Source organism: Amblyomma americanum, chromosome 9, assembly GCF_052857255.1.
Source record: "Amblyomma americanum isolate KBUSLIRL-KWMA chromosome 9, ASM5285725v1, whole genome shotgun sequence".
Lineage (NCBI taxonomy): Eukaryota > Metazoa > Arthropoda > Arachnida > Ixodida > Ixodidae > Amblyomma > Amblyomma americanum.
The window spans coordinates 128,300,090-128,326,871 of NC_135505.1; the positions used below are offsets into that span (position 1 = coordinate 128,300,090).

The 26,782-nt window shown below is 46.3% G+C and overlaps 1 protein-coding gene across 1 annotated transcript in view; it reads right to left on the reverse strand.

Moving 5' to 3' along the window:
* The window catches only part of LOC144103667 (uncharacterized), a 28,141-nt gene extending 2,853 nt beyond the window's left edge, over positions 1-25,288 (reverse strand). Inside the window, exons 1-8 of the mRNA XM_077636327.1 lie at positions 25,161-25,288; positions 23,885-24,022; positions 22,710-22,767; positions 21,984-22,009; positions 18,433-18,495; positions 13,422-13,478; positions 9,267-9,329; positions 6,250-6,312 (exon numbers count right to left, since the gene is read on the reverse strand). Coding sequence (XP_077492453.1) covers positions 6,250-6,312; positions 9,267-9,329; positions 13,422-13,478; positions 18,433-18,495; positions 21,984-22,009; positions 22,710-22,767; positions 23,885-24,013 — 459 coding nt within the window. The 5' untranslated portion in view covers positions 24,014-24,022; positions 25,161-25,288. The remainder of the gene's footprint in view (positions 1-6,249; positions 6,313-9,266; positions 9,330-13,421; positions 13,479-18,432; positions 18,496-21,983; positions 22,010-22,709; positions 22,768-23,884; positions 24,023-25,160) is intronic.
* Positions 25,289-26,782: the final 1,494 nt, after the last annotated feature.

The window sequence follows — 26,782 nt, forward strand, 5'->3', positions numbered from 1 at the left end:
CGAGATCATCAATTTTTATTTCGAGGGCTCGAACTGCAGACACAGTGATAATGTTGTGCTCAAGAATTGCCAACTTTATATCTTCTCTGTTAAACTGGAGACTTGGCAAAGTTGGTACATTACACTTAAAATGAAAAACAGCGCAAAAAACACGGGACAAGAAGGCGGTGTGCCGTCTTGTTCTTTATCCTAAGCCAGTAACTGCTTAAGATAACCTTCAATACCAATAAAAGTGAAGTTCCCCATGATACTAATTATGACATCTAGGTGCACATCCTATTTTAATTCCATGAACGCAAAAGCGGACATTAATTGAAGTTTAAGCCCAAATCTGTGGACAAGTTGAATTATTTTTTATGAAATACATCGAAATTGCTAAAGGGAGCGGTAAGAGATTCGCTGCTCATCGATCTTATGCGCAGATTTGTCCTCCCGGCATTCCTTGCACCTTCCAATGTAACTTTTGCGAGATAAAACTATTCAACAGAACCAGCACATAAATAGCTCTGGGCAGTATACCACGCGAATACCCCCCCCCCCCTTCCCCCCCCCACACACGCACATACACACGTACGCACGCACGCACGCACGCACACACAATTGCCACAGCTGTTTAAAAATTACTCTGAAAAGGAAATACACTCCCATAAAGAGCCAATCCTCGGAGACGAATTAGGGCAGGTGCATGCTGGCATATTTCTACAATATTCATGACAAAATTACGTTGGGAAAGTAACTAACTTACATTACTAACTACATTCCTAGAAATCTAGGGAAGTATTTTAGTTACAATACAAATTACACAGAAAGTAATGTCATTACATTATTATCACTACCCAAAGGTAATGAAAATTCTGCCAGAACTCTCAATGAAAAACTTTCAAAATGAAAATCTCTCAGAAAGTATTGACATTATATTACTATCACCTTCTAAAAGTACCGACAATTACTTTCGTATTACTGTTTAGTTTCGAAGTATAAAAAGTTGAGCATTGGTGATAGTTCCTATATTTTCAGAGTCCTTTTATTTGCATTGCCAGTGAGCTTCAAAGCGGGCGCAGGAAATTTTGACCCTCTTTGAGGACAGGTGAATGATGCCCGGCCGCTTTGCTGACGCAGATGAGGCCTACTTGATCGAAAATTTGTATGGTTGCTCGAATCCCTCTTCAATCACAAATTCACCGTTCAGTGCGTAATACGGTCACTCTTTCTTGATCTTTGAAGAATTTGTCGCCCGCGTTAACAGTGGGAGCTCAGCGACTGCTTGTTCACGCTCATCTTTGCGGCAATGCAGCTGGCCGCGGACAAGCACCCAAGTATGGCGTTGAATTGACCCGTTCAGGAGGCACGTTGGTGGAGACTGATTAGATGTCGCAATCATGGTCGCCTATGTTGCTCATGAGCTAAGAATACGGCTTCAAATATGGCTAGAGAAGCTAATTTTCCCCGAAACTGGCACCCGAATATGTCAGACTTCTCAGTGCGGTGATGTGACAGTATATATGAAGCAGTCTGTAGTCGGATACAACTTAAGTCTACAGTGAAGCTCCGCCCACTTTCAGTACTGCCACACAGAATTTCTCCACGACAAAAAAGTAGTCCATTGCCAACATATTCTTGGCACCTACCTAAAAAGAAAGATATTGAGAAGAAAAAATATATGGTCCAGTACTTTGATGCGACTGGCTCGTTTGATATAGTGAAACATTAAAAAGATGATTCCTTTTATTGTTGTGGGTGGAAACTGAACTAATTCAAGGCGCCGCGCACCATGGCCCATATCGAACTGATATTTCTTTGTGTTGTATCCGGAAATAGATGGAAGTGCTCTCTCAAGGACTGGCAAAGCGTAGATTCAAAAGGGCATGCCGTAGTCGTGGAGATCTCCTGGTGGCCCTGCGGCGCTTCCGTGTGTGAGACCGTACGCAGTGCTGGAAGATATGCAGCAGCGTGTGGAATGGAGGAACAGCATAGAAGTCGGGCATCTATTCACAACGCTCCGTGAATTTTAGTTCCAATTCGACGCAAAGGTTTCTAGAGCCGAAAGGCGGTCCATGCCGTGTGAATCGTAAGGTACACCTTTACATTTATGCCAAGTTCTGACAGAGCTCGACAGAAATACGCGCTCCCGCGTCCATTTTCACTTCAATGCCGCACCTAGGCTTACCGGGGTCTCATCAGGTTGAATACGATGCGGCTGCACGGCTACCGTTATGTCTCTGGACATGGATACCGACGCCACTTTACCGACTAAGAAGCCACCAGCCGACGCGAGAACGCGCAAGCGCCTAGAAGGCACCTTGGAGCATCGTGACAACTTACAGGAACACGATCCCGTGTCACAAGAAATGGCACCAAACGTCGCCGGTGGGCGGACCACCCAACGCACCCGTCGTAGTGCACCTCATCGATGTGAAACGGCTAATCAGCGCATGCAAGATCGAAGATAAATAGTGCTTCTTCATCCCAGGAAGTCCCAAAGATCACTGAAATTGCGAGAAAAGGAGTTGCAGGAGCAAGTGACAACTTCGCGCCCGATCGGACGCTGAACGGGATGACCTCGATGCAAAAGGACGAACGCAGAAACTCAGAGGCTGTAACGTTTTAGCGCTATTAAACACATGGCACTCTATGGCAAAACACTTGAAATTGACGCCCAACTGCTACGAGCCCATGGAACTTCCAAGGGTGTCATCACAGTAGAGCCCAACGACTCCGACGAAGCTTTGTTTCAAATCACGACATGCGAGTCGGCCAAGTTGCTTGCCGTGAAACGCATGGAACGCACCAGTTTCGCATTGCTGGCATTCTACACGAAGATGCCTCAGAAAACAGTCGAGACTATCGGGAGTTGTGCCATGTGTCACCGTACGTGCCACGAACGCTAGTGCATTGCCGCTGCCACCAGAACGGACACATACAAAAACACTGCCCAAATAACGCAGTATGCAACAATTGCGGCAAGGTGCACGCGTTATTGCAATATCTGCGAGGGAAGCAGTCACGTGGGAACCGACACCAACTGCCCAGAAAAAAAACGGGGCTGCAACGTGCTCTTGCGCGCGCCGGTCCCTGATAGCGCAGCCGGTCGCACATAGAGAGAGAAATAACATTTATTAGCACCCGTAAAAAGGTTGGCGGGGATCCGAGGCGCATCTCAGTCCAAGCAATGTTCTTCCCTCCACCCGTCGACCGGGACCTTCTGGACCTCAGCAGCGGCCAGGGTGAGACGGACGACTTCAGGTTGTCCCTTTTCTTCCTGTTTGAGAAGCCGTGTCTCCCAGGAGTCATTTGTTCTGTTAAGTTCTCCAAAGCTATAAGACATGTCCATCTTATAGGGATCATGTCCGCAGTGCCATCGCAGCATTTGCACCTGGGGCTGAAAACGCACTGGCGCTCACCCTGAATGAGCGCACCGCAGAAGCAGCCAGCGACGAATCGCGCACGATGGAGGTGGAGACAGACGTATCGCGCCACATCGCCGCCTTGTTAATTTGTGAACTACTCGCGAGGAGCTGCAAGCCCGATACATCAACATAGGACGAACGCAGACTGACATCTTTCACGTTCGCAACAAGAGGGCGCAGATAAGGCGCCATTTCAAGTTCCTCAGCAGACAGCGATGTAAAGAACACTGTGTCTCATTGCCAAAGAACACAGGTCCCCGCAAGCTATGGAGAGCCTCTCAAACACTGAATGCAGAGCACAATTACCAGGGCAAGTTGCAAACTGTCCCCCTCTGTGCTAGATTCCACACAAAAAGAGTTCGTGAACAGGGCTGCCAGTACTTTCTTTCTACAGCCGATACAAGACCCAGCCTCCATCATTTACGAACATTATCCCGCCGACGCCGCTTTCGATGTCGAGAAGAATTTCACACAAGCCGAGCTGTTGAACGCGCTGGAACGGGACCGTGTCAACAGTGCTCCGGACAAAGACGGAGTGACCCGGACTCCGTAACCTCGAGCCGATGCAGAAAAACAAGATTCTTTTCTACATGAACGTACAGCATTTAGGAGACTGGTACAATATTAGCGGACTTGAAGCATGCCGTAGTCACACCAATTCCAATGTCTGGCAAGGACCCCCACACAACGGCCAACCTGAGGCCTATATTGCTCACGTCGACGCTATGCAAACTGACCGAGCGAATGGCGACGGCCCGCCTGAACCACCCCCAAGAGGAGAAAGCGAAACTATTCCACCCGTTCCAGACAGGGTTTCGCCATAATCACCAAACTCATGACATGAGAGCCTGTACCTACTGAGACGAATAATCAACTCTAAATACAGAAAGCGACCCAGCACCCTAGCCGCTTTGGATCTAAAAGGCTTTCGATACTTTAACCCTAATGCCGTCCCTGACGCTCTAAAAAAGGCCTACCCGAGGAAACGACTGCTAAACTTCGTCTGCAGCTTTCTAAACAATCGCACCTTGAGATTAGTTCAGTTCGTGCCTTTCGAACAGGCCAGGAGTGCCGGAAGGAGTGATCCCCTCGCCGCTTTTGCTCTATGTAATGACGAACCGACTAGCCCGTCGTGTCACCCAGGTTGAAGGGGTCCACTTCACTGTTTATGCAGAGCAAGGCACGCCAACCACGGCGGGCCTTGCTCTGAGGGAAACAAAGGAACCACACTCTGGCTGACACAAACAGGCATTGATTGCTATAACAACAATAACCCAGGCTAGCAACAAAAGAGCTCAGGAATCGAGGTTGTCCGACTCACCCGTACAGTTACGAGCGAACGTTTACCCACGCTTGGGCGGGGGAGATACTCCACGGCCGGAAGGGACGATATGCGGGAGAACGTTCCCCACTGGCGAACTGGAGAACGTCCCACGAGAACGTTCCCCACTGGGGAAAAGCGGAGAGCCGCGCCGCGCCGGTCTCTCCGTACGCGACGACGGTTCCCCAGCCGACGAAAGAGCCCCCCCCCCCTCCCCCCCCCCCACGCACAAATCACGCAGTCCGTGGCGCTCCTGTCGCTGCGACGCCGACACCCTCCCTTGCTAGTTAAGGTAACGAACTAGGGAGGGTGCATCGCGGGAAAGGAAGCCAAAGGGGACGACGCGGGGCAAAGTACCCACAGTATTAATGGCAGGAGAGTATATGTGAAATGCTTTTCATCGAAATCTTACTCTGCTAGGTATATCACTGTACGTGGTGCGGAACTACGGTAACTATCTGCTTTACTTGGGTGTATTCTCTCACCAATACAATCGATGGCTGCCATCCGTAAACTTTAGTTCGCTTTCCAGACTGTTGAAAATGAGCGCACCTCCTACTCGTTTGCCGTCCCACCGTTCTGAATTGCCTCTAGAGGTCTTCATCAAATCGGGTTAACTATTAGCATGTTCTAACATATAGTTATGCAGAAGCGCAAGAAATGCATTGAAAACAATGCGGCCATTTCTACCCCTTTCGATGCGCAAAACAAGAAATAGTTACTGCTGCACAAGAATGTGCGCCCGGGTGAGCGAAAACTTTTACAGCCTTCAAGGCAAAGTGGGCGCGTAAACTGAGCACAATAATAAACGCACAGACACAAAGCGCAGTTTGTGCGTCTCCACTTCCGTTCCATTTGTGCGCACTGTTACGACTTGGTTGATTGCTAGAAAATTAAGCGACAAAAAGAGCATGGGACAAAATCAGTCCGTTCATACGCCGTTATGGGATTCTGTAACACCGGATTTGCCTGTTATAATACATTTACGTTGCATCATGAACTTCACGTTCTGGCCACACCGTTTCTACAAAGGTGGCTTCCCTTCATAGAGAAGAGTAATAGGAGGAAAGATCAGGAATGCGCCATTTGATATAAAGGGGCCCGAAGTTGAATACAGGCGACTGCATATGACTTAATCCCTAAATAAACCACTATGTGCCCTCAACTTTTATGTTGCAGAACTTTCATTTCTTGATGCTGGCACCATCATGAACATCACCAGTATATCGTGATTTTTTTCATCGCCTTGATACAGCTGTTTGTAGCTTAAACAATACTGCAATCCAAAACCTCCAGCGTCGTTAGGCAAACTCTTTTAGCCGCACAGCTGTTAGCTGCAGTGCTAAGGCTGCCTGAAAGACACGGACTCTTGAATACCATCGCAACAAAACAATAATAACAAATAAGCCATCACTGTCACACTACCCAAACGGTTGCGACTGTTCTTCCTGCTAAACTTACGAACAAGCATTTTATAAGAGTTGTGAAACAAATATCTGCATGCAGATTCGCTTGTCTCACCGTTGAGTGTTCTTTTTTCAGGTCCCTTATCTCTATCTCTGCCTCTGTGAGATCATCAGCAAGCTGCAATATAAAGAAGATACCACGTAAGTATACATGACCTTCCCTTTTAAACATATACAGACGCAAAAAACACATTTCAAACTCACTTCCGCATTTTCAAATGATGTGGTGAAAGAGAGAGGCAGTAAGAGGAACAGAATGCTAATAAGCGACTAATCCGACTCGTGAAGGTGCCTTGGACAGGTGGTAACTTCTCAAGAACTGGCGCTGTTTTGTTTCCAGAGAGACTACAGATTAGCGCAGTGTACTCCCAGCTAGCCAAGTCTGCCTTGGCGACGTTTCGGCTGACGTTCCTTCCATTTCGCTCGAAGCGACCACCTGCGGGGAACTGGGAGGCGTCACTACTGCACTTGCAAAGTTTACGCTCTTATTTCACAAAGGCAGCGAGTGGTGTTATTTGCGGAGTTGTGAAGCATCAGCATCATCGTAATCATCATCAGCCTGCCTACACCCAGTACAGGGCAAAGGCCTGTCCCATGTGTCTCCAATTAGTCTTTTGCCAGCTGCGCCCACCCTATGCCTGCAAACTTCTTAATCTCATCCGCCCACCTAACCTTCTGCCGCTCTCTGCTATGCTTGCCTTCTCTTGGAATCTACTCCGCGACCCCTAAGGACCAGCGGTTATCTTGCCTTCGCATTTCTTCTTCTTGATTTCCGCTAGGATGTCATTAACACGCATTTTCTCCCTCACCAACTCTGCCCGCTTCCGGTCTTTTAAAGTTACACCTATTCTTTTTCTTTTCATAACTCGCTGCATTGTCCTTAACATAAGCTGAACCCTTTTCGTTAGCCTCCACGTTTCTGCCCCAGAGGTGAGTACCGGTAAGATACAGCTGTTGTACACTTTTCTCTTGAGGAATATTGGTAAACTTATATTCATGATCTGAGAGAACCTGCCATATGCGCTCCACCCGAATCTTACCCTTCTAGTTATTTCCCTCTGATGATCCGGATTAGCTGTCACTACATGACCTAAGCAGACGTATTCCTTTACCACTTCTAGCACCTCGCAGCCAGTTGTAAACTGCTGTTCCCTTGCTAGACGGTTGAACGTTACTTTGGTTTTCTGCATGTTAACTTTTAGACCCATCGTTCTGCTTTGCGTGTCTAACTCTTTGATCATGATTTGCAGTTCACCCCCTGAGTGACTCAGCAAGGCAATGCCATAATCGATTCACAGATTATTTAGGTATTCTCCAGTAACCCTTGATACTGTTTCGGTTTCGGGGTTAACGCTCAAATGATAGCAATGGCGCCTAAGGAGTGTTCGAGAAACTGTGGTGTAATCACTGATACGTAGTTTGATTTCTCGACAACGATTTAAGCCAGCATGCTTCAAGAGCCATGATGACAACAAGCGACGTATCAGAGGCTATAATGCAGATTTATTCGTGCTTCGCGTGTCCTAAGCACGCCTTGCGCTTCACAGTGATAGTTCCGTTGATGAAACCGGAACCAAAGGGGCATCATGATGAAATTCAGTAAGAAATGAACTGTCGTAAACGAATACGACGGGCTCAGTCAAGTATTATAACGTCTATATAATTATCTTAAGAAAGAAAACTCGCCACTGAAATTAGGTGTACATGGTTCATTACTTAATAAGTCCAAAAATGTTTAATATTTGAGTCTAACTTTAGCAGAGAAATATCAACACAAGTAGAAAATTGCGAATAGCTCAATGTTTTTATGATCATCATTATCATAACGGTCGTAAATACGTACATTCGATCACAAAACATTTTTCCGTCTACCTCTGCCAATTAACCTCCTTGTGCCGGGAGCAGCCTCCTTGCCTCCACAACATTTCCAATCTCCATCCAGACACTGGGCTTTCGGCCAGCCTCTAATAAGCTTGTTTCTCTTGGAACGCATTCCGTTACACTTTAGGACCATCGGTTATCTTGGCTCCACATTGCATGCCATGCCACGAGCCCATTTGTCTTGGCTTAGATATAACTCGTTACCGCCTTTTCCCTGATTCAATCTGCATCCTTTTTGTCCCTTTATGTTCTCTTATGATTTGCCTTGCCATAGTTCTCTGCGCGGTTCTCAATTTAATTTCAATCGTTTTGTTTAGCCTCCAAGTTTATGCCCCATATTTGGGGACTGGCAAGCTACAGCTAGCATATAATTTTTTTTTGATATATGGTTTATGGGGGTTTAGCGCGCCAAAGCGACTCAGGCTGTGAGGGACGTCATAGTGAAGGGCTCCGGAAATTTCGACTACCTGGGGTTCTTTAACGTGCACTGACATCGCACAGTACACGGGCCTCTGAAATTTCGCCCCCATCCAAATTCGACCACCGTGGCCGGGATCGAACCCGCGTGTTTCGGGTCAGCTGTATTGAGATATATTGGTAAGTTGGTGTCAATGGCAGGAGAGTACATGTGAAATGCACTTCATCAAATTATTATACTTTTTGTTATTTCAATCTCGTGGTGCGGATCTGCAATGACTACGTTCCTTGAGAAGCGTAATGGGAAGAAAGAACGAGCATAAATGCGCCATTGGATAAAAAGAGGTAACAAATATGATACCAGCGACTGCGTATGGTGTAATTCCTAAACAAACATTTCTGTGACTTTTCCTTCCACACTGCAGATCTTTCATTTATTGATGCTGGTACCATAATCTACATCGGTGTCTTGTGATTTTCTTCGTCGCCTTGATGTTATTGTACGCATCTTAACCAATTCGACATTCCAAAGTCTCCAGTTCCATTGCCTAAACTGCTTTATATGCACTCGTTCGCACCCATTTATCTGCACTGCTAAGGCTCCCTGCAAGATTCCGGACTCTTGAGTGCCGTCGCATGAAAATAACGACAACAAGGAGGCCACCACTGTCACGATACCCACTGTGCTGCGGACGTTTTGCGTGTTACACTTTCGAACAAGCATGCTTGCTTGACTTTGGAATAAATATTTGCGTGTAAGTTCGTTCCTCTCACCTTTGCGTTCTTGCTTTTCAGGTCGCTTATCTCTCGTAGTGCCTCCTTGAGTTGCTCATCGAGCTGCAATACAAAATGAAGATACTACGTAAGCATACATGACCTTCTGTTTCAAACAAACAGACACACAAACACATTTCAAGTTGATTTCCGCGTTTTCAAACGAAGTGGTGATAGAGAGAGGCCCCAAGAGGGAGAGAATAAAAGGCGAATGGAAGCTGGGACATGAAATGCATGTTGAGGCATTGAAAATTAGCAAAGAGCTGCGAGTGGCGGGACGCAAAAAAGCAGTCCAATGGGATGGCATCAGATTTAACTACGGCGTGGGCGGAACAATATGATGGCGACTTCAACAGGTTTTTTAGGGAGTCCGAAGGCGTTCAGGAAGACGGAGTAATGCGAGACGACCAGGTTTCGGGGCCTAAACCGGTAATACGCTGCGAAGACGTTTGTGCAGAGTACAAAAGGGGGCTGGAGGGCCCAGACGCCAGTAATGAGATGAAGCGCGCAAAGCAGTGTGAGTGAAATCTTACAAGAAACCAGAAGAAGAAGAGAGATAAGGTCAACAGTATATCTTTTATAACAATGCACACAGGAAGAGCGCCAACAGAGTGGCTTGAAATGAAACAACAGTTAGAAGCAGCGACCATAGCAATGTATTTGCTCAATAAAACGCGCCCTAAGGACCTCGAAGAAGCTCTGTATTTTTCCAGGCTATAGATAGGAAGGGTGCGATAGCCATGGCGCAGATCGAAAAGGGGGAGGAATAGGAATGTTGCTTACGCATGGGTTCATTTGAAAAAGAGCAATTAAACAATGTGAGGGATATGTATGCGGTAAATGTAACATTGAAGGCAAAGAAATGCTATTAGGTGTAGCGTATTTGTGGACGCGAAGAAACAACAAAGTGAGAAACGAAGATTTGATGAAATGTCTATCCGAAGATATGAAACCAATGTGAAACAAAGGAGATGTTCTTATGCTGTGTTCTTATGCTGTTATGCTGTGAGCACTCATATAGATGAACTGGGTGTATACATAAACTGCAGCGTAAAAATGATGTCGACTATGTGTGAGCAGAATGATCTTATTATAGTAAATAGGAAAGTGAAACGTGAAGACGTTATCACCGAGGAATCGGATGCTTTCCACTTAAGCATTGACTACTACATAATGACGGAAAATTTATATGAAAGGCTGACTGTTATGCAAATAGACAAGGAAGGAATAGATAGTATTGGGTTCAAACATAACAGATTAATCGTAATATTTGCGTGCAGAGGAAGCGAAGCTGGTCCGTGTTAACATCACATGCAGCACAAAATTTGACATATGAGACCGTCATTTGATGACCATATCACAGGCGGTAGAAAAGTCATTCGAAAGCTCTCCAATACATCATGGGCATGTGATGCAGTTCTAAAGGCCTCTAAGGTGACATTTGTGTTGTACCGAATAGCAATGCAAGCCATCAAGGGTCAATTGCAAGGCTGGACTGAAGAGGCGGAGTCTTTGGGAGAACTGAAGATTGTATTCAGAAAAGGACGTGGATAAGTCTACAACTTCTTCGCAGTCACCTAACGCATCGAAACTGCAGCATGCGAGGAACGACCACTGTGGTTGGCGTTTTTAGATATAAAAGGGGCTTACGGCAACTTGAACCACACCCTGTGATGACAGATTTTATGAAAAGGGGGTGCGGGTTGTGAAACAATATGTTTATTAAAAGACATTCACAAGGAGAAGAACGCAACTGGAAATTGGCAGGAAATGAAAACAGCAGAAAGAGTTGTGCTTAAAGAGAGACTTAGGCGGAGGTGTACTTAATCGCCACTCCTCTTCCTGCTCTACACCCGATAGACTGAACGGAAGATAGAAATTTTTTTTAATTGTTTTTTTTTTTGGGGGGGGGGGAATGGTGCAGTATCTGTCTCATTTATCGTTGGACACCTGAACCGCGCCGTAAGGGAAGGGATAAGGGAGGGAGTGAAAGAAGAAAGGAAGAAAGGTGCCGTAGTGGAGGGCTCCGGAATAATTTCGACCACCTGGGGATCTTTAACGTGCACTGACATCGCACAGCACACGGGCGCCTTAGCGTTTTTCCTCCATAAAAACGCAGAGCAGAATGGGTTTTATGTGTGGTTGTGTCGATGGGGCAAAGCAAGAGACAATTGGTATATGCCGATGTCTGCTGTCCTCTAGCAGACGGCGCGAAAGACCTTCGAGACTTAGAAGCATTTGCGAAAAAAGGTGGAGGCTCTAGGACTGAGATTTAGCACTGAAACATCGGGAGTCATGGTTTATAATGAGGAAGGAGCCTGTTCCGATCCCGCTACAATGCTTAGCGTTACTTATAGCTAAGGCGTACAAGTACCTTGGTGTCTGGATAAATGACGGCAGAGAGTACATGAGAGTAAATTATAGAGGAAGGATAACAAAAAGCAGCTGTCTTGAAGAATTCCGCGCTTTAGAGATATAGCAAATGTGAAGTTTTTCTGGGAATATGGAATGGCGCCTTGGTACTCGGTTTGTCGTTTGCAAATGCTGTGGTGTGCTAGGGACCTGTCACAAATCCCGCACTTGAAATAACACACACTTCAGTTGGTAGGCTTGCCCTGGAGCCACATGCGAACAATACCAATGAAACAGTTCGAGGTGATTTGTGGTGATCAACGTTCGAAGCGCGAGAGGCAAGAAGTAAGGTTCGGTATGAAGAACAGTTGAGGCACATCAATGAGAAATGATGCGTGGCAAAAATTTTCCGCTACTTACACCGACCTGGTGTCGATACTACATGGAGGCAGAAAACTAGATGGCTTGCTAATGAATACAAATATCAAAGGGAAGAAACCGATACTAAGACAGCGTTGAAACCGAAAGAATGATCCTGAGAAAATGTTCACTTGCAAAAGGAAATGCTGGATAAGCCGACGTTGGAGCTCTATAGAACGGCTAAATCTAGCATTAAACGGGAAAACTTTTTTGAGAATTCCAAAGAGACTACTTTACATTCAGAGGCTAGGGCTGGGTTTTCGAGCACGAGGTGTTACCGTCAAAACGTTTGAACCACGGACGACGTTTGCTGCTGCTGCGTGAAAGACAAAGAAACGATGGAACATAATCTTATCCAAATTTCAGTGCACGATGCCACCGCAGAAATGCGCGAAGCACTAGGGTTTCAGAGTAGCTAGAATGTTCTCAATTTTCAAAAAAAGCAACATCAAGTTAGAAGCGACTAGAGAACTGGTGGAAAAGGTCAAGAGTGTAGTTCAGAAATGGGAAGAAAATTGACAGTTTAGAAATTTAGCACGCTACGAATTTATGCAAGGTGACACTTGGCACTGCCCTGATGCATGGGGATGGCTAATAATTATCTATGTATCTTTATATCGCTTTCTGCGCATCTCCTCGCCTTCCCCTTTCGATCTCTCACCTCTTCGCTCCCCCGTCCGCCACGCAGTGCTACGGTCAAAAACCTACAAAACGTTTTAGGAAAGGATAACTATGCTACTAACAAATTAAATTGCCCTTACGACAATAGCTCAGTCGAATACGTTAAGGGGTTGACGGATTTCCATAGGAACATGCAAAATCGCGAACAAATTCAATGCACGTGGAAATGGGTTTTATTAATTGATCAAGAGACTGAACCACCTCGTACTATGATAGGAAACTTTACCTTTCTCCTCACCCACCTCTATTTTTCACTCCTCCAGTAACAAGACAGGCGACCTGTGAGCCCCCTCACGCATCTCATGAGAGCATGCATTGCGTAGACGCCGGTTGTGGATAGTGGTGCGGTTATCAAGAAATGCGATGCGCATTGAACTGTGCCACACATGATAAACACTCGAAAGTTGTCAAATGAGAAGGGATGATGTAGGTGGTGAAGGCAGGGAGAGAGAAAGAGCGGCTGTCATGGTGGGTTCCAGATGAATTTTGAATGGTCTGGATTTCTCGATCAGCTCTCACTTCACACGATACAAGGACTCTTTTGCCTATCATTTTCACTGAATAGCAGCCTTCGCAGAAGGGCTTCGGTTAAGCGACGTTGCGCGAGCTAGTCGAACGGCATAGTCAACGAACCATCGCAGAGGGTAGCTCTCGCGTACCCAGGTTGCTCATGCGGAAGATAGTAAAACGAAGGTCACTTACAGGGTGGACATCCATAGACCGCTGAGGAGGCTCGTCAGTTGGACTTAGAGGCATCTCCTTTAAACAAAGCCGTAGAAAGAGGAACATATCAGCAAAGTCTACGTCTACATACAAAGTATGCACTGCCAGTTTATTGAACGAGAGGTCTATAAGCAATAAGGCTCTTCAGGTGCGGTTATTTAGCTGAAAACACTTGCGAATAAGGAAGCTAAATAGTGTAGCAAGTGGGAGCAACCGACATATTAGGCAATCCACGTGTCCGGATGCCGTTCCTGCAGAAATGATAGAGAGAGAGAGAAAGACAAACGAAAAGGCAGGGAGGTTAACTAGGCAGCGCCCGGTATGCTACCCTACACGTGGGAAGGGGAACGGAGGGAGAGATAGAAAGGGGAGAGAACAAAGCGAGATGATCACTTTTCCACATGTCCATTGGCCATTGCTTGCAGGGTACACAGGGCACACACTGAAAGCTCACAACCTTGCACTCAGTCCTGAGTCCTTCATGAACTTGAAAAGTGCCTTCAAAACTGTCCTCTGCGATAAATGAGGATTCGTACTGAAGCTAGGACCTTCATGTCCCACTCAGGTAAGTAAAGCAGGGCAAGTCAGTGATTGCTTTCGGCTACTACGAGCTGCTTTTCCTTTTTGTTTCTAGGGAAGAACCATGTTTCGAAATAACTGATGGCACCGCTCATCGAGGTTTCTTTTTCCCTGCTTCTCAGTGTCAACATTGTTAGTAGAGGCAGTGCCAACTAAAAGAAATGAGTATACGATTTGTTGTGCACAACTGCATAAAAATAAAATTTCGCAGGTTGCATCACTTGGGCTCATGTGAAGACCCGGAGTTGGAATGACCAGTCGCTGCAAAAATTCGCCCCACTAAAGCTCCTACGTTCAGAGACTGTGAGGCGGATATCCACCACCTGTTGTGGATTTTCTCGGCGCTGAAGGCGACGAGAATTCGAAACCTGGCGGCGATGGGTCTCTCACCGAACAATCCGGATTCCTATATTGCCTGGACACAGGGTCCATATCACCATTCACTACTTGATTTCATTAGATCAGCCCACCTTCATTTATTTAAGCATCTTCCTCATCTATTATTTCAGCACCTTTATACCCTGAGGCAATAAACATCGCTTGAAAATAAAAAGCTCCTACGTGTCTTGTTCAAGTTCATATCGACCATGTGAAAAGAAAGAAAACACATAATCATAAGAAAGCAAGCTTTGTTGCTAGTTGCAACTGTTCAACTTGTCTTTTATTGAAACACGAATAATGGAATGGGCTGGGGCTTAAAAATGATGAACGATTTACTAGGTTCAACTCAATGCGACGAAGGTGCGCTAGGACAATCGCAAATTAGTTGGCACACCACACTAGCTATATCCCCCGCTTAATCTGGTTTTCCGCTGTCTGTTGCAATCTGAAGATGTGACTAGAATTGGCGTGACGCAAAACTGATACTTTCCACTTAGTGTGAATCATGCTTCCTTGTAGACGTAGCTTGTAGACGTTCTATCCAAATAGCAGTTCCACGATTATGTTAAATATACTAAAATTAATTTTGACACTGCATTTAATACAGTTAACGTAAAAGAAACGAAAAGAAAAACAAACTGAATTTTACACTTGGCCAAAAATATAGGAAAAATGAAAAAAATGCGAGGAAACCTTTACGCGCCTTTCTTGTTTGATAAGATAGCCGAGAAGGAATTATGCTTCGGTTAGGCTACAAGAGCGAACCGAACCCATAAGAACTACTTTTTTTTTGCGGTAATTCTGACCCGCCGCGGTGGCTCAGTGGTTAGGGCGCTCGACTACTGATTCGGAGTTCCCGGGTTCAAACCCGACCCCGGCGGCTGCGTTTTTATGGAGGAAAAACGCTAAGGCGCCCGTGTGCTGTGCGATGTCAGTGCACGTTAAAGATCCCCAGGTGGTCGAAATTATTCCGTAGCCCTCCACTACGGCAGCTCCTTCTTCCTTTCTTCTTTCACTCCCTCCCTTATCCCTTCCCTAACGGCGCGGTTCAGGTGTCCAACGATATATGATACAGATACTGCGCCATTTCCTTTCCTCAAAAAACCAATTATTATTATTATTATTAATTCTGAATTACGATTACAATCATGCTGATGTTGTTGCTTGCATGGTTACTTTAAATTTATTTCATTATGGCTGTAAGATTCTCTGCACCCCGCCATACTTGGATTTTTTTCTCTTAGAATGCTGTGGTATAGTTTGGTTTACGGGGTTTAAGGTCCCAAAGCGACTCAGGCTATGAGGGACGCCGTAGTGAGGGTATACGTAAATTTCGACCACCTGGAGTTTCTTAACGTGCACTTACATCGCACAGTAGACGGGCTTCTAGCATTTCGCCTCCTTCGAAATGCGACCGGCGTGGCCGGGATCGAACCGGCGTCTTTTGTGTCAGCAGCCGAGCGCCATAACCACTGAGCCACTGTGGCGGCAGGAGTGCTTTGAATGCTTCGGTTACTGCTGGAGACGACCGGTTACCTTGGGTTCGCCATACGGGCGCAGCCATGTCTATTGCTTCTTATTGATTTTAGATGGGATATTATTAACGGGCGCTTGTTCCCTGGCCAGCTCTGCTCTCTTTTTGGTTCTTACGTTTCCTTATCATTTGCCTTGCTTTAGTTCGCTGTGGTGCGATCAACCGAATTGCAAGCGTCTACTTTAGCCTCAACGTTTATGCTCCCACTGCGTTTACTGGAATGTATACGTACTATATACCTTCTTCTTAAGTAATGCTGAAAAGCGGGTATTTACTGCAGGAGAGTGCTTGCCAAACGCACTTCACTCCACTGTCATTCTGTCAAGTATTTCACTCTCGTGTTGCTGATCGAACTGCATGTCATAAGTATATTCATTCTCTCACATTTGGCGTGCTTGGCTGCCTGTCGTAAACTGTTTTTCGCTTTGCAGATAGTTGAAAATAACCTTAGCTTTTTCCCACCCGATGTCGGGCCACTGCTCTGCTTTGTTTAATAACGTGCTGATAAATCTTGCTAAACTATTACCGTGCTCACTTATGCACAGCGAACGAAAGAGATTAAAAACTAAATGACCAATTCTATTTATCTCGTCGCAGAAAAGATAACAATTAGCCTACGCTTGCGCTTTTCGGTAACATGAATAGCGAGCGCAGCTGCTGCTGTACTCGAACCAAGAGGACCGCATATATGGAACACCCCGTGCCGCAAGGAGGCGGCTATGGGCTTCAACTTGGGCAGCGCGCACAGTTCCGCTGTAACTTTGCGGCCAAAGAATCTCGTTCCGGGCGAACGGCCAGCGCGCTCAGCGCACGCTACTCTGGCGTCATATCTGCGGAACGGCGCATACCTTACCGATCAGGTCATCGGCAAGCAGAGGACGGTGGGCGGTACTCTGGTCCCGCCGTCGCCGCCGAGCATCCTGCCTTCACGCGGCTGCCGTACCCTTTTCCTTCTCCTTCGCTATCGTGGTCCTTCATGCTCCGCCGTGCTTTTGATGATGGGGTTGATGACACTAAAGACGGCGAGCCAAGCCACTGAATCTAGGAACGGATGACTAGGAGCCGCGCTAAAACAAGGTTTATTGCTGTTCAAGAAATGCTCTGTGGGTGAGCTGGTACTAGCCGAGGTTCATTGAAGAACACCGCGCAAAAACGGGACGTAAGAATACACGCGCAAGCATAGCGCGGAATTTGTGCGTCTCCGTTTCCGTCCGCTTTGTGCGCGCTTTTTAAGCGAAAGCTTTACTACGCGAGGTAAAGCCGATTTCGCAGAGCGTTGCCGACTGACCTACAAGTGAGTCAGGGGTCAAGTGTGCCATAGGCCTTACCTTATGTGTGGTCCACCACGGTGTCGCAGCAGTTGACTTTTGACCTTTCTATTTGCCGTTAGAGGTCGGTAGAATAGGCCGAAGCGTTCATTGGGTGACCAATCTCTAGCGATCAACCATTAATTGAACTGCCACCTGCCAGGGTGGCAGGGTGCGTGCGCTGCCCATCCAATGTGCGAAACGCACTCCACGCTACAGACGCCAAGCCGTGTCTACTTGACCGATACAAAACAGGTTTTGCTCACTAACCAGGTTAAGCAGTAGTTAAGCGGCAGATAATTTTTTTTCGTTCATTATATTGAGGAAAAATTAAGCGAAACAGAAAAAATTACCAACAGAAAACGCTATTTAGGGCTGTTAGGGGAATCTGACACTGGAATTAACCGTAATAATACTTATTCCTAGAATCATGAAGATCGTGTTCCCGCCGCATTGTTTCAACAATAGCGGCTATCATCCCAGTGGAAAGTAATGGGAAGAAAGCAAGAGCACCAATGCGTCGTCGGAATTGAAAGGACAACAGAGTGGATTTAGAGGATTGCTTATGTCATAAATTCCTAAGTAAACGCCTATGTGGCATTACTCTATTCTAGTAGAACTTCATTTCTTAATGCCAGCAGCATCATGATCATCATGGCAGTTTTGCGATCGTCTTCGTTGTCTTGATGCCGTTCTTCGGGTCTTAACAAGTCCCGAATCCCAAACCTTCCAGCGTCATGGTGCGCATACACCTAATTACCTGCACTGCCAAGGCTACTTCTTGGCGACGCATGAAAATAGCAGCAGCAAAAAGGCACCCATCATCATACTACACACAGAGTTGCGACCGTTCTGGCTGTTACGCTTCCGAAGAGCCATTTTGGCAAAGCATTTCAATAAATATCAGTGTTTATGGTTTATGGTTTGGTTTATGGGGGTTTAACGTCCCGAAGCGACTCAGGCTATGAGGGACGCCGTAGTGAAGGGCTCCGGAAATTTCGACCACCTGGGGTTCTTTAACGTGCACTGACATCGCACAGTACACGGGCCTCTAGAATTTCGCCTCCTTGGAAAATCGACCGCCGCGGCCGGGATCGAGCCCGCGTCTTTCGGGCCGGCAGCCGAGCGCCATAACCACTCAGCCACCGCGGCGGCAATAAATATCAGTGTGTAACTTTGTTCAACTCACCATGGGTAGGCCGCCTTTCCTGTTGTTTGCCTCGTGAGGGGGCGCTCTTAGAAGCTGATCCAGCTGCATTAGAAATGAAAATACCATGAAAGCGTACGTAACTTCCCGTTTCAAACAAGCACGCGGAATCGTAGATTTTCGAAGTCATTAGTGCATATTTTCGAGCGATGGTGATAGCGAGAGTCTGAAAGAGGTTGGGAATGTTAATAACCGACCCTGGTCGGACTCGCGAAATCATGAAAATGTCTTGGGGGCGATAACAACTCATGCCTCTTGTTTTTTGTTTGTTTCCAGGCAGACGCCAGATTAGCGCAGTGTACGCCCTGCTAGGCAAGTCTGCTCTGCCGACGGCTTGGCTTGCGTTCTGCCTCTTTTGCTGGAAGTGATTACCTGCTGTGAGCCCGGAAAACGCGATAACCGCGCTTGTTAACTTTACCGTCCTATGTCACAGAAAGGTGACAGGTGCTATTTACGCCGTTCAGGAGCAAATTTTTCAAAAGCTCTTCCTTTTGCAAGAATGTGTTCTACGGCTCATAATCTGCCATGTTATCTCATAACCTACCATATATGCAAAAAATACAAGCACACAGCCGATTTTAGTTTCAAGGAGCTGAGGACTCATTTTATGCATATGCAAACGTTAACAGCTAATCTATGCGTGTTATTGTAACTTGCATTCTTCTGTTTTGCCTTATTTGTTGTTCTTATATTTCGTGCCTAGTGTTCAATGTCTCAGTTTTTGTGTGCATTATAGTGTAATATTGATACTGTATATCTGGTGTCGAAGTATTGTTTCTTTCTCTTTTTCCTTACTGTAGTGCCATTGCAATATGTGTCTTTTGTTGCTTGGTGTACCTTTCCTGTTGCGTTAAAGTACCAACTTGTTTTTCTTACTTTCGCTACAATAATGTAATGGTCTCCTGGGCCTTTGTCAAACTGTGTGCACAGCTTTTAGCCCAAGCTGACGAGCCAGATTTTTCTAGTGAATAAGTTGCATTGATTGATTCGTGCCATTATGACGAAGAGCAAAGCGCGTTAGCTGCTGCGCACATGTTGGACACTTGAATGTCGTCAAGTGAAAATGGATGATGGAAGGAGTACAGTGCGGCAGAGAGTAAGAAAGGCTGTAATCGAAGGCTCCGGATAATTTTTGTCTACCGGAGATTTGTGATATGCACCGACATCACACAGTACACGGGCGCTTTTACATATCGCCTGATCTGAAATGCGGCCTTCGAGGCGGAACTACGTTTTCGCGACCTCATGCTTACCATACGAACGGCATTATCACTGAACCACTATGAGGAGTAGCGGTCCTGATCCTGCCACCCGCGCAAGAAAGTAAAAAAAAGACGCTTGCGGGTGGGTGTCTACAGCTTGCTGAGGAGTCTTATGAGTGACGTTGGGCAGGTTCTACTTTGTTTGTCGTTATTTGTTTTGTACAAAGTCGTAAACTTGAAATTACGCATTTGGCATCAGTTAGGCAGAAGTGAACATAAGGAGTTGTAATGACGAGTCGCTGCGAAAATTTGCAAACCACTAAACTTGCTGTGTGTTGTGTTCAAGCTCATACTGATCCGGTGAGCACTAGTTAAACACAAAGTCAGAGGTAACAAGGCGACAACTGGGGCTATTTGGTATTCCATATCTGTTGTAGAAATGCACTGAGTGTTACAATCACAACAGTATTACAAGTATAACAATCGTGAGTATTACAATCGTCTGGTCATGTCTTCTGTTGTGAGAGTAATACTCAGCGCATTTTTACTACAGAAATGCCAGAATGAAGCAAACTTTGATGCTAGTTGCAACAGTTCAATCTGTCTTTTCTCCGCTAGACTTGAAGAAGGGGCTGAATAGCTCTTCATCGACACCGAGTTTGAAGCAACCTTCTTTGGCTGCGCCGAAAGCCACACCAAAAGGAGAATAAAGCGGCTGTGGCTCAATTAAGCTGAGCGAGGATATACAGAGCGAAAGCTCTGTGAAGCATGCTTAGACAGGGTTTAGCTCTGGTTCATCATTATTGTTTGAAGACTTCCCCGAGAGCAAATGGTTTCAGCGTGGGGAAATCACGTGCCACAAGTGCTTGAGCGACTGTACACAGCGGCGGTCGGCGCAGCGGCCGACGTGACTGACACGCACAAAGCGAATCACGTGACACATCGCATGCCACAGGTGGCGAGGAGGAGCGGCCGAGCAGCAGCTATCGCAGCTGCGGACGTGACTGTCAAGCGCGCAGCTGTGGCGACGAAGGTGAAGATGAAGATCGAAGTACCTGTCACGCGAGATTTTGCAATTGCGGCACGCCTCCCGGTAGAGGTCAAATCTAAGAGCCAGATGACCTTCAGGCACAGCATGGGAGAAGTGGAGCTTTACGCTCTAAAAGACGGTATCGGACTGTGGCACGTGATGCCGCGGCATTAACTTAGATTCTGTTCTTCATGCGTGTCCCTGTTCTTTCTCCTTCGCAGCCGAAAAATCAGCGGTTTCTGTGGAAAGGAAATGACGCAGTAACGTGCACAATGCGCGAAATGCGAATTTTCATCTTGCAGAGCAATGATTACATAAGAAGGCTGACAATACTTGGAATAACTTGGTTACAGGAAAGCGTGGACCTTTCGCAATCTTGAGGCCTCATTTCTCACTATCTGCAAGCCTTTGAGCAGCGGAAATTCAGAACAGAACCCGCGTAGCTGTGTTTTTGGTAGCTTAGGCCGTGGAAGCACAAAAAAAAAACCACAGCCGCTGGAGCCTGCAAGCCTCTGTGCAACGAAGATCACTCTTTATGATTGACGTCGTGAGTGGGAAGGCAAGTTATCTGTGAGCACCGCTTAACCAACTTAGAAGCTGCAGGCTCGTCACGTAAGAAGGAGAATAAAGCAGTTGGCGCGAATATATTGGATCTTAAAATTACCTGTTAGGATTCTGTTCGGGCGCTTTAAAGTAAGCGCTACTGTTGCTTTATATGGACAGCTTTTCAAACTGCTCTGTAATTCTTTTCGCTTGTTTAGTTCCAAGGACCTCACCATGTACACAAGCGCTAAGTGCTAAAAAAGTATACGATTGTGAAAACGTAAATGTGTGGACATAAATGAGTTACTATTAAAACACTAGCTTACTGAGGCTCAGATTGTCTGACCTGTAGCAGGTGCGACTGGGTTCTTGTTTTCAATTCAGTCCGGAGCACAGAAGGACCACCGAACAAACAAGGCAAAAAAGTGTTAAATTAACGATGGCTCGATCCAGTGCAAAGGTACAGTGTACTGATTTCTTGTTTTGCAGAGGAGAGGAGTCCAAGACATACATAAATTTGCTGAGATTCGATTAGGTCTGACTATGTAATTATGTCTAGGGCAATAACAAAACCGAAGATAATAACATGAACTTCTACGCCAAGTTAAAACAAATATGCAAGTTTTGTTCCTCGAGTTTTCATTGGCTGTGGTGTCAAGGTCAGCAATACTATGTTGTGCTGTAAAGTCACTGGGTACGTTTAGGAATATTGGTTTTTCAAATTATTGCATCTCCTGACGAAATGGACAATAACTTACATTTTCTTTAAAAGCGTCTCGTGTTTCTGAAAATGTGAAAGAGAAGATAAATTATAACGCATTACAATGCAGTTCGTTTAAAGGAAAGTAATCGAAGCTGATAGATATACTTGAAATTCATGTGTTTTTAAAGAGCGTTTTTCTCCGATATTTTTAGAAGAGGTTTAATGTTTATTTGGGAGCAGTATAAAACGGAAGTGTTCGTTCAGGAATTATTATCGATACTGTTTTTTCTCGAGCACTAGCAGGCTAACTGATTTCCATACCTCTTCTTAGTTGCTGCTGGAAGGAGGTAGAAACTGGCCCTTTTGCACGTTGTGCCTTTCTCAAATGTCTACGTCACAGTATAAAATCAAGCTCATGTAACTACTCGTCTACACAGATGAACGCTATTGGCTGAGTATGCGGCTTGATGTGAGTAAGCGCAATTAAGAAAAGCTCGAGTACTTTGCATTAAACAAGACGGAGTCGTGGGAGGACCGTTCGCTCGCGTCAGTTCATCCTGTTCATGATGGAGAATTTTTGTTTACTTATCTGAAAGGAACGTACATATCTAATTTTTGTTATATGTATATTCTTTTTTAAACCATGCGTTGGAGCTTACAATACATTATTCACTCCCTGGTATTTGCATGCGACTGCTAAATAACGTATTCCAAGCGCGGTGCGTGAACTTTCACCGCTTTCATACCCAAATACCCATCATACCCATCATACCCAACATACCCATCGTCCTCATCGCTTGCCTCTGTCCGCAACCTGGTGCGCCGGGTGTTGGCTTCTCCTGGAATCAAGGCGTTTGTTCAAGCGGCGACTCACAGGTAGTGGAGGTCATAATATTTTAATTTATTCTTAATGCTCGGTCGGTTTCGTCACCCGAACGGTGGCTGTGATGAATAGAAAGTGGGCCTCTTACATTTAATGAGGAGACCGCGTTTACAGCGGTGCCATCCGCAGTTTGATAAAGCGATTCCAGTTCCGCGCCTTCAGCACTGCCCACGGCAGAGCTGTACGTTGTTGCTATTTTAAGGCGAAAGCCTTTAATGGCTCATAGTCCCGGTCGAGATCCTGTCCGTCCGTTACACCACCAACCGGAAGTCACGACAACGGAAGTGACGTCGTACCGTCCGCCCGTACGTTACGCTCTTCAACTCGATAAGAAAAACAAATCTTTGTGTGCATGATTGGACTGGAACCCCCATTCTTGCGTTCCGTAGCCGAGCGTGCTAACGACTACACCACTCCCTGCCAATGCATACGTAGTTCTTCTCTAGGACGCTGGAAAGTGTTTGCGGAAAGGCGTCGAATCAGACGGATGCCTCCCAAGCACCCTCCAGTGTCCCGAGCGTTTAAAATTTACAAAAAATTGTGTACTTAACATCTTATCCACACATCAGTGACAGAAGCAGCAACACCGCGCTAAAGGCTTTAGCCTCACCGAACTTTAGGTCAACAATGTGCCCCCCTGAATTTTTTTTGCTACAATTCGCGTTTTTCATTGAGCTTGCATTTCGGCTTTATAATTTATAAATATCATTTCGAAATTCATGCACACATTTTTTTTATAAATAGAACTCGCGAACGCCGCATTTTCACGTATTTAGTCTATGGGACAAATATATGCTCTGGTCACGTGATTGCGATGACAATTCATGCGAAGAACGCGTTGAGTACTAAAAGGAAACTTCGAAGAACTGGCGCTGTCAAGGCACTGTGTGAACGTCTGCACTGATTACTCAAGCAGCATAAAGGATGATGTTGTCGAGGATGTCCACACACGAGCACGCTCGGGCCGCACTCCTGTTGAGACATTTTCGGCCTACACCGACAGTCTTTATCGCGGGAAGGTTCTATATTCATGGATTGCTCAAGAAAAAAGAAATGGATATGAGTACACTTACCTCATGGCTGGGGACCTGCTTCCGCTCGGTTGGTTTCGGCTTTTGAGGAGCTTTGCAAGTTTTAATATGAGTGAAGAACAGTTGGTTGGGGACCAGTTCTTTGCAAACGGGGCAGTTACGCATATCCATTGAAGAGATCTGAAAAGGCGCCGTAAAGAACATAAATGCTAAAAAAACTAGTCTGTTGCAAATTAGCAAATTAGCAAATTAGCGCGGATTGCCAATGAGAGGAACGCGCTTGTGGTCTACAAAAGAGGTAAGGAGAGGAAATCTTAAAAATGAATCAAAATTCAATGAAAGCAGTAGTAGTTTAACATAAGCAGTCAAGGATCGTATATTGCTAAAGCTGTTCAACCCAAAATTGATGTTCACCACGAGAGAAAGTTGCGCACCAGGCGTCATGACCACAAGCCTAAGGACTATTGCGTTTCTGAGCTGAACTAAATAAAGCACTAAATAAAATGGCCGGTGATTCAGTATTGCTAAGCGCGGAATATTACGCGGAAGCAGTTTTTGCTAGTGGACACCACTGTCACATACCTGAAGGCGTCAATGAGTTGTCGACTGACCCACCGAGCCAGTTATGTGCCATTCCTTTCCTCAAAATCAACGGAGTCGCGCATCTCAAATGTACTTCCCTAAGAGCCGTTTTCACCAATATCGTCTCCCTCATCACCCAACATGTACTAAACGGTTTTGGTTTCCCTCCCATATTGCAAATCTACTGCACCCTGTAGTGCATCCTGTGGGATTCTCCTAAACATTCGACAAAAACTGTTAAAAGGGATATTGATCAGTTCGGTGTCGCCCTGCCATATGCTTGCCGTCCCATTTAGCTCGGTTCGTAAAGCAACTATTCCAGTGAAGCGGTGGTCCCGGCTGTGAACCCCGGCTTCCCTTTGTAGCCGTATGGTTGCGCTTGGGTGGATGCCAACGAGAAATTACTCCTGTATTACAAGCTTCACTGGATTCTGGCACCATGAGATCGCGTTTAAGTTACGGTTGACCAAGCCATAATACTGTCGCCATTCATTGAAGAGACAGTGCTTTAGGAAGCGTGCTGATTGATTATTGCTCCAGATATGCAGCAAAATGTGAAGTGATGCGCCACGTGAAAACGGCTTCATTCTACGCTTGCAAAAATGCTACGCGGAAGCTAGGCGCAAAGGGTCATTCGATCGCAGTGCTCCTAACAGCAACGTAGCTACGATTTGAACAAGAAGCGGGAAGGGAGAATGTAAATTTTGAGCATAAGAAAGCAGAAAAAGCGACGTACCTTTCTCTTGGCGTTCAAAGGCTGCGTCGAGACTCACTCCGAAACCTCCCAGGATAGTACTGACCGCCCGTTTCCATAGCGACGAAGATAAGGCCCCAGAAGATATTTCTATGTGGAGAGCATGCGAGCGGCCGTGGTGAGGAAATGAAGTTGATAAAGTAGAGAAAGAGGATATGCTAGAGAGTGGAGGAAGATAGAAGGAAAAGGCACGCGCTGTGCTTGGAGTGTGTGTCGGGCGGGGAGACGGAGTCGTGGCTGCAACGTAATCTTGCGCGACGGTAACGACGCGGGGAGGCTGAGGGGGGAAACGAAAGGGGGGCGTACTTGTGGAGCCTGCACTTACGTCACGCCGTAAGCACGTGGTGTACAATGAGCCGGTCTGCAAGAATAACGGCCACCCAGTCCGACACCAAGCTTGACTCTCGCGCTAAAGCACTCCACACACATCACACACAAGACGGCGGTGAGGCACACATAGACGCGGCAGACTTCACTGGCCGCGTTGCGTATGCACACAGCGCTGTCTCTAGCCAACTCCGCCACCTAGCCTCAAGCATCGTAGGCGCCGCCACCTTCCTAGAGTCAGAGAAGGCGGCCACTGCACTAGCCATCTCCTCTTCTACTGCCAAACTCACCCTCAGCGACTCCAAAACGGCTGCTCGAAACTACAGAAACAGACCCGCATGCAAAATAATCGATTGCAAGGCACCCTTGTGCTGTGCGATGTCAGTGCACTTTAAAGATACCCAGGTTGTGAAAGTTATTCCGGAGCCCTCCACTACGACAGATCTTTCTCTTTTCTTTCACTTCCACTTTCCTCCCTTCCCTTACGGCGCGGTTCACCGACGTTGTGTACGATGTCGCTGGTACTGCTGTGAAGAACTTTCTTGGCCTGAGAAGTATAGAGTGCAAATGTGAGAGAACATTGCTTGCAGCAGACGGTGGCTCTCTCCATGGGCCACACTAATTTTTCACACTGCTCAAGGAGAATGGTGATCATGAGTACCGTTTTCAAGTCAGCTGCTGCAACCTCTGACGAATGTCAATATTATAGAGAGTAACTTTATATATTATAGAGAGTAACTAGATTCGCCTTCATGAGCAGCACTGGCGTAGAGATATAGCATCCGCATAGCGTGCAAGAGGACCGGGGTTTAAATTCCGGTGCTTCGCAATTCTCCGCCGGGTTTCAGAAAAGAAATCCTCGTGTCGGTGTAACTGCATAACCAGGCCTGGGGTGCGGCGTGATCTCGATGAGCAGAACCTACAACGCGCTCCCTCACCACAGCAGGATTTGGCCACCCTGGTGTATCAACTTAGCCACCACCTTCTATGAACAAACCAATCAACCCTCGGCTCGCAGTCCCCAGCGGCAGCGGAGCAACTGACGAGGGCGGTGGTCAGACCTGTGACACAGCGAAGGGTGCTGAAAATCTTTGGCTCCGGACAGGCCGCCAATGGAAACTGAACATAGCAACGTTTAACGCTAGAACCTTATCCAGTGAGGCTAGCCCAGCAGTTTTGTTCGAGGAACTAGCGGGTATTAAATGGGATGTCATAGGGCTTAATGAGGTCATGTGGACAGATTAGGCGTTAGTTTAGTTTATGGGGGCTTAACGTCC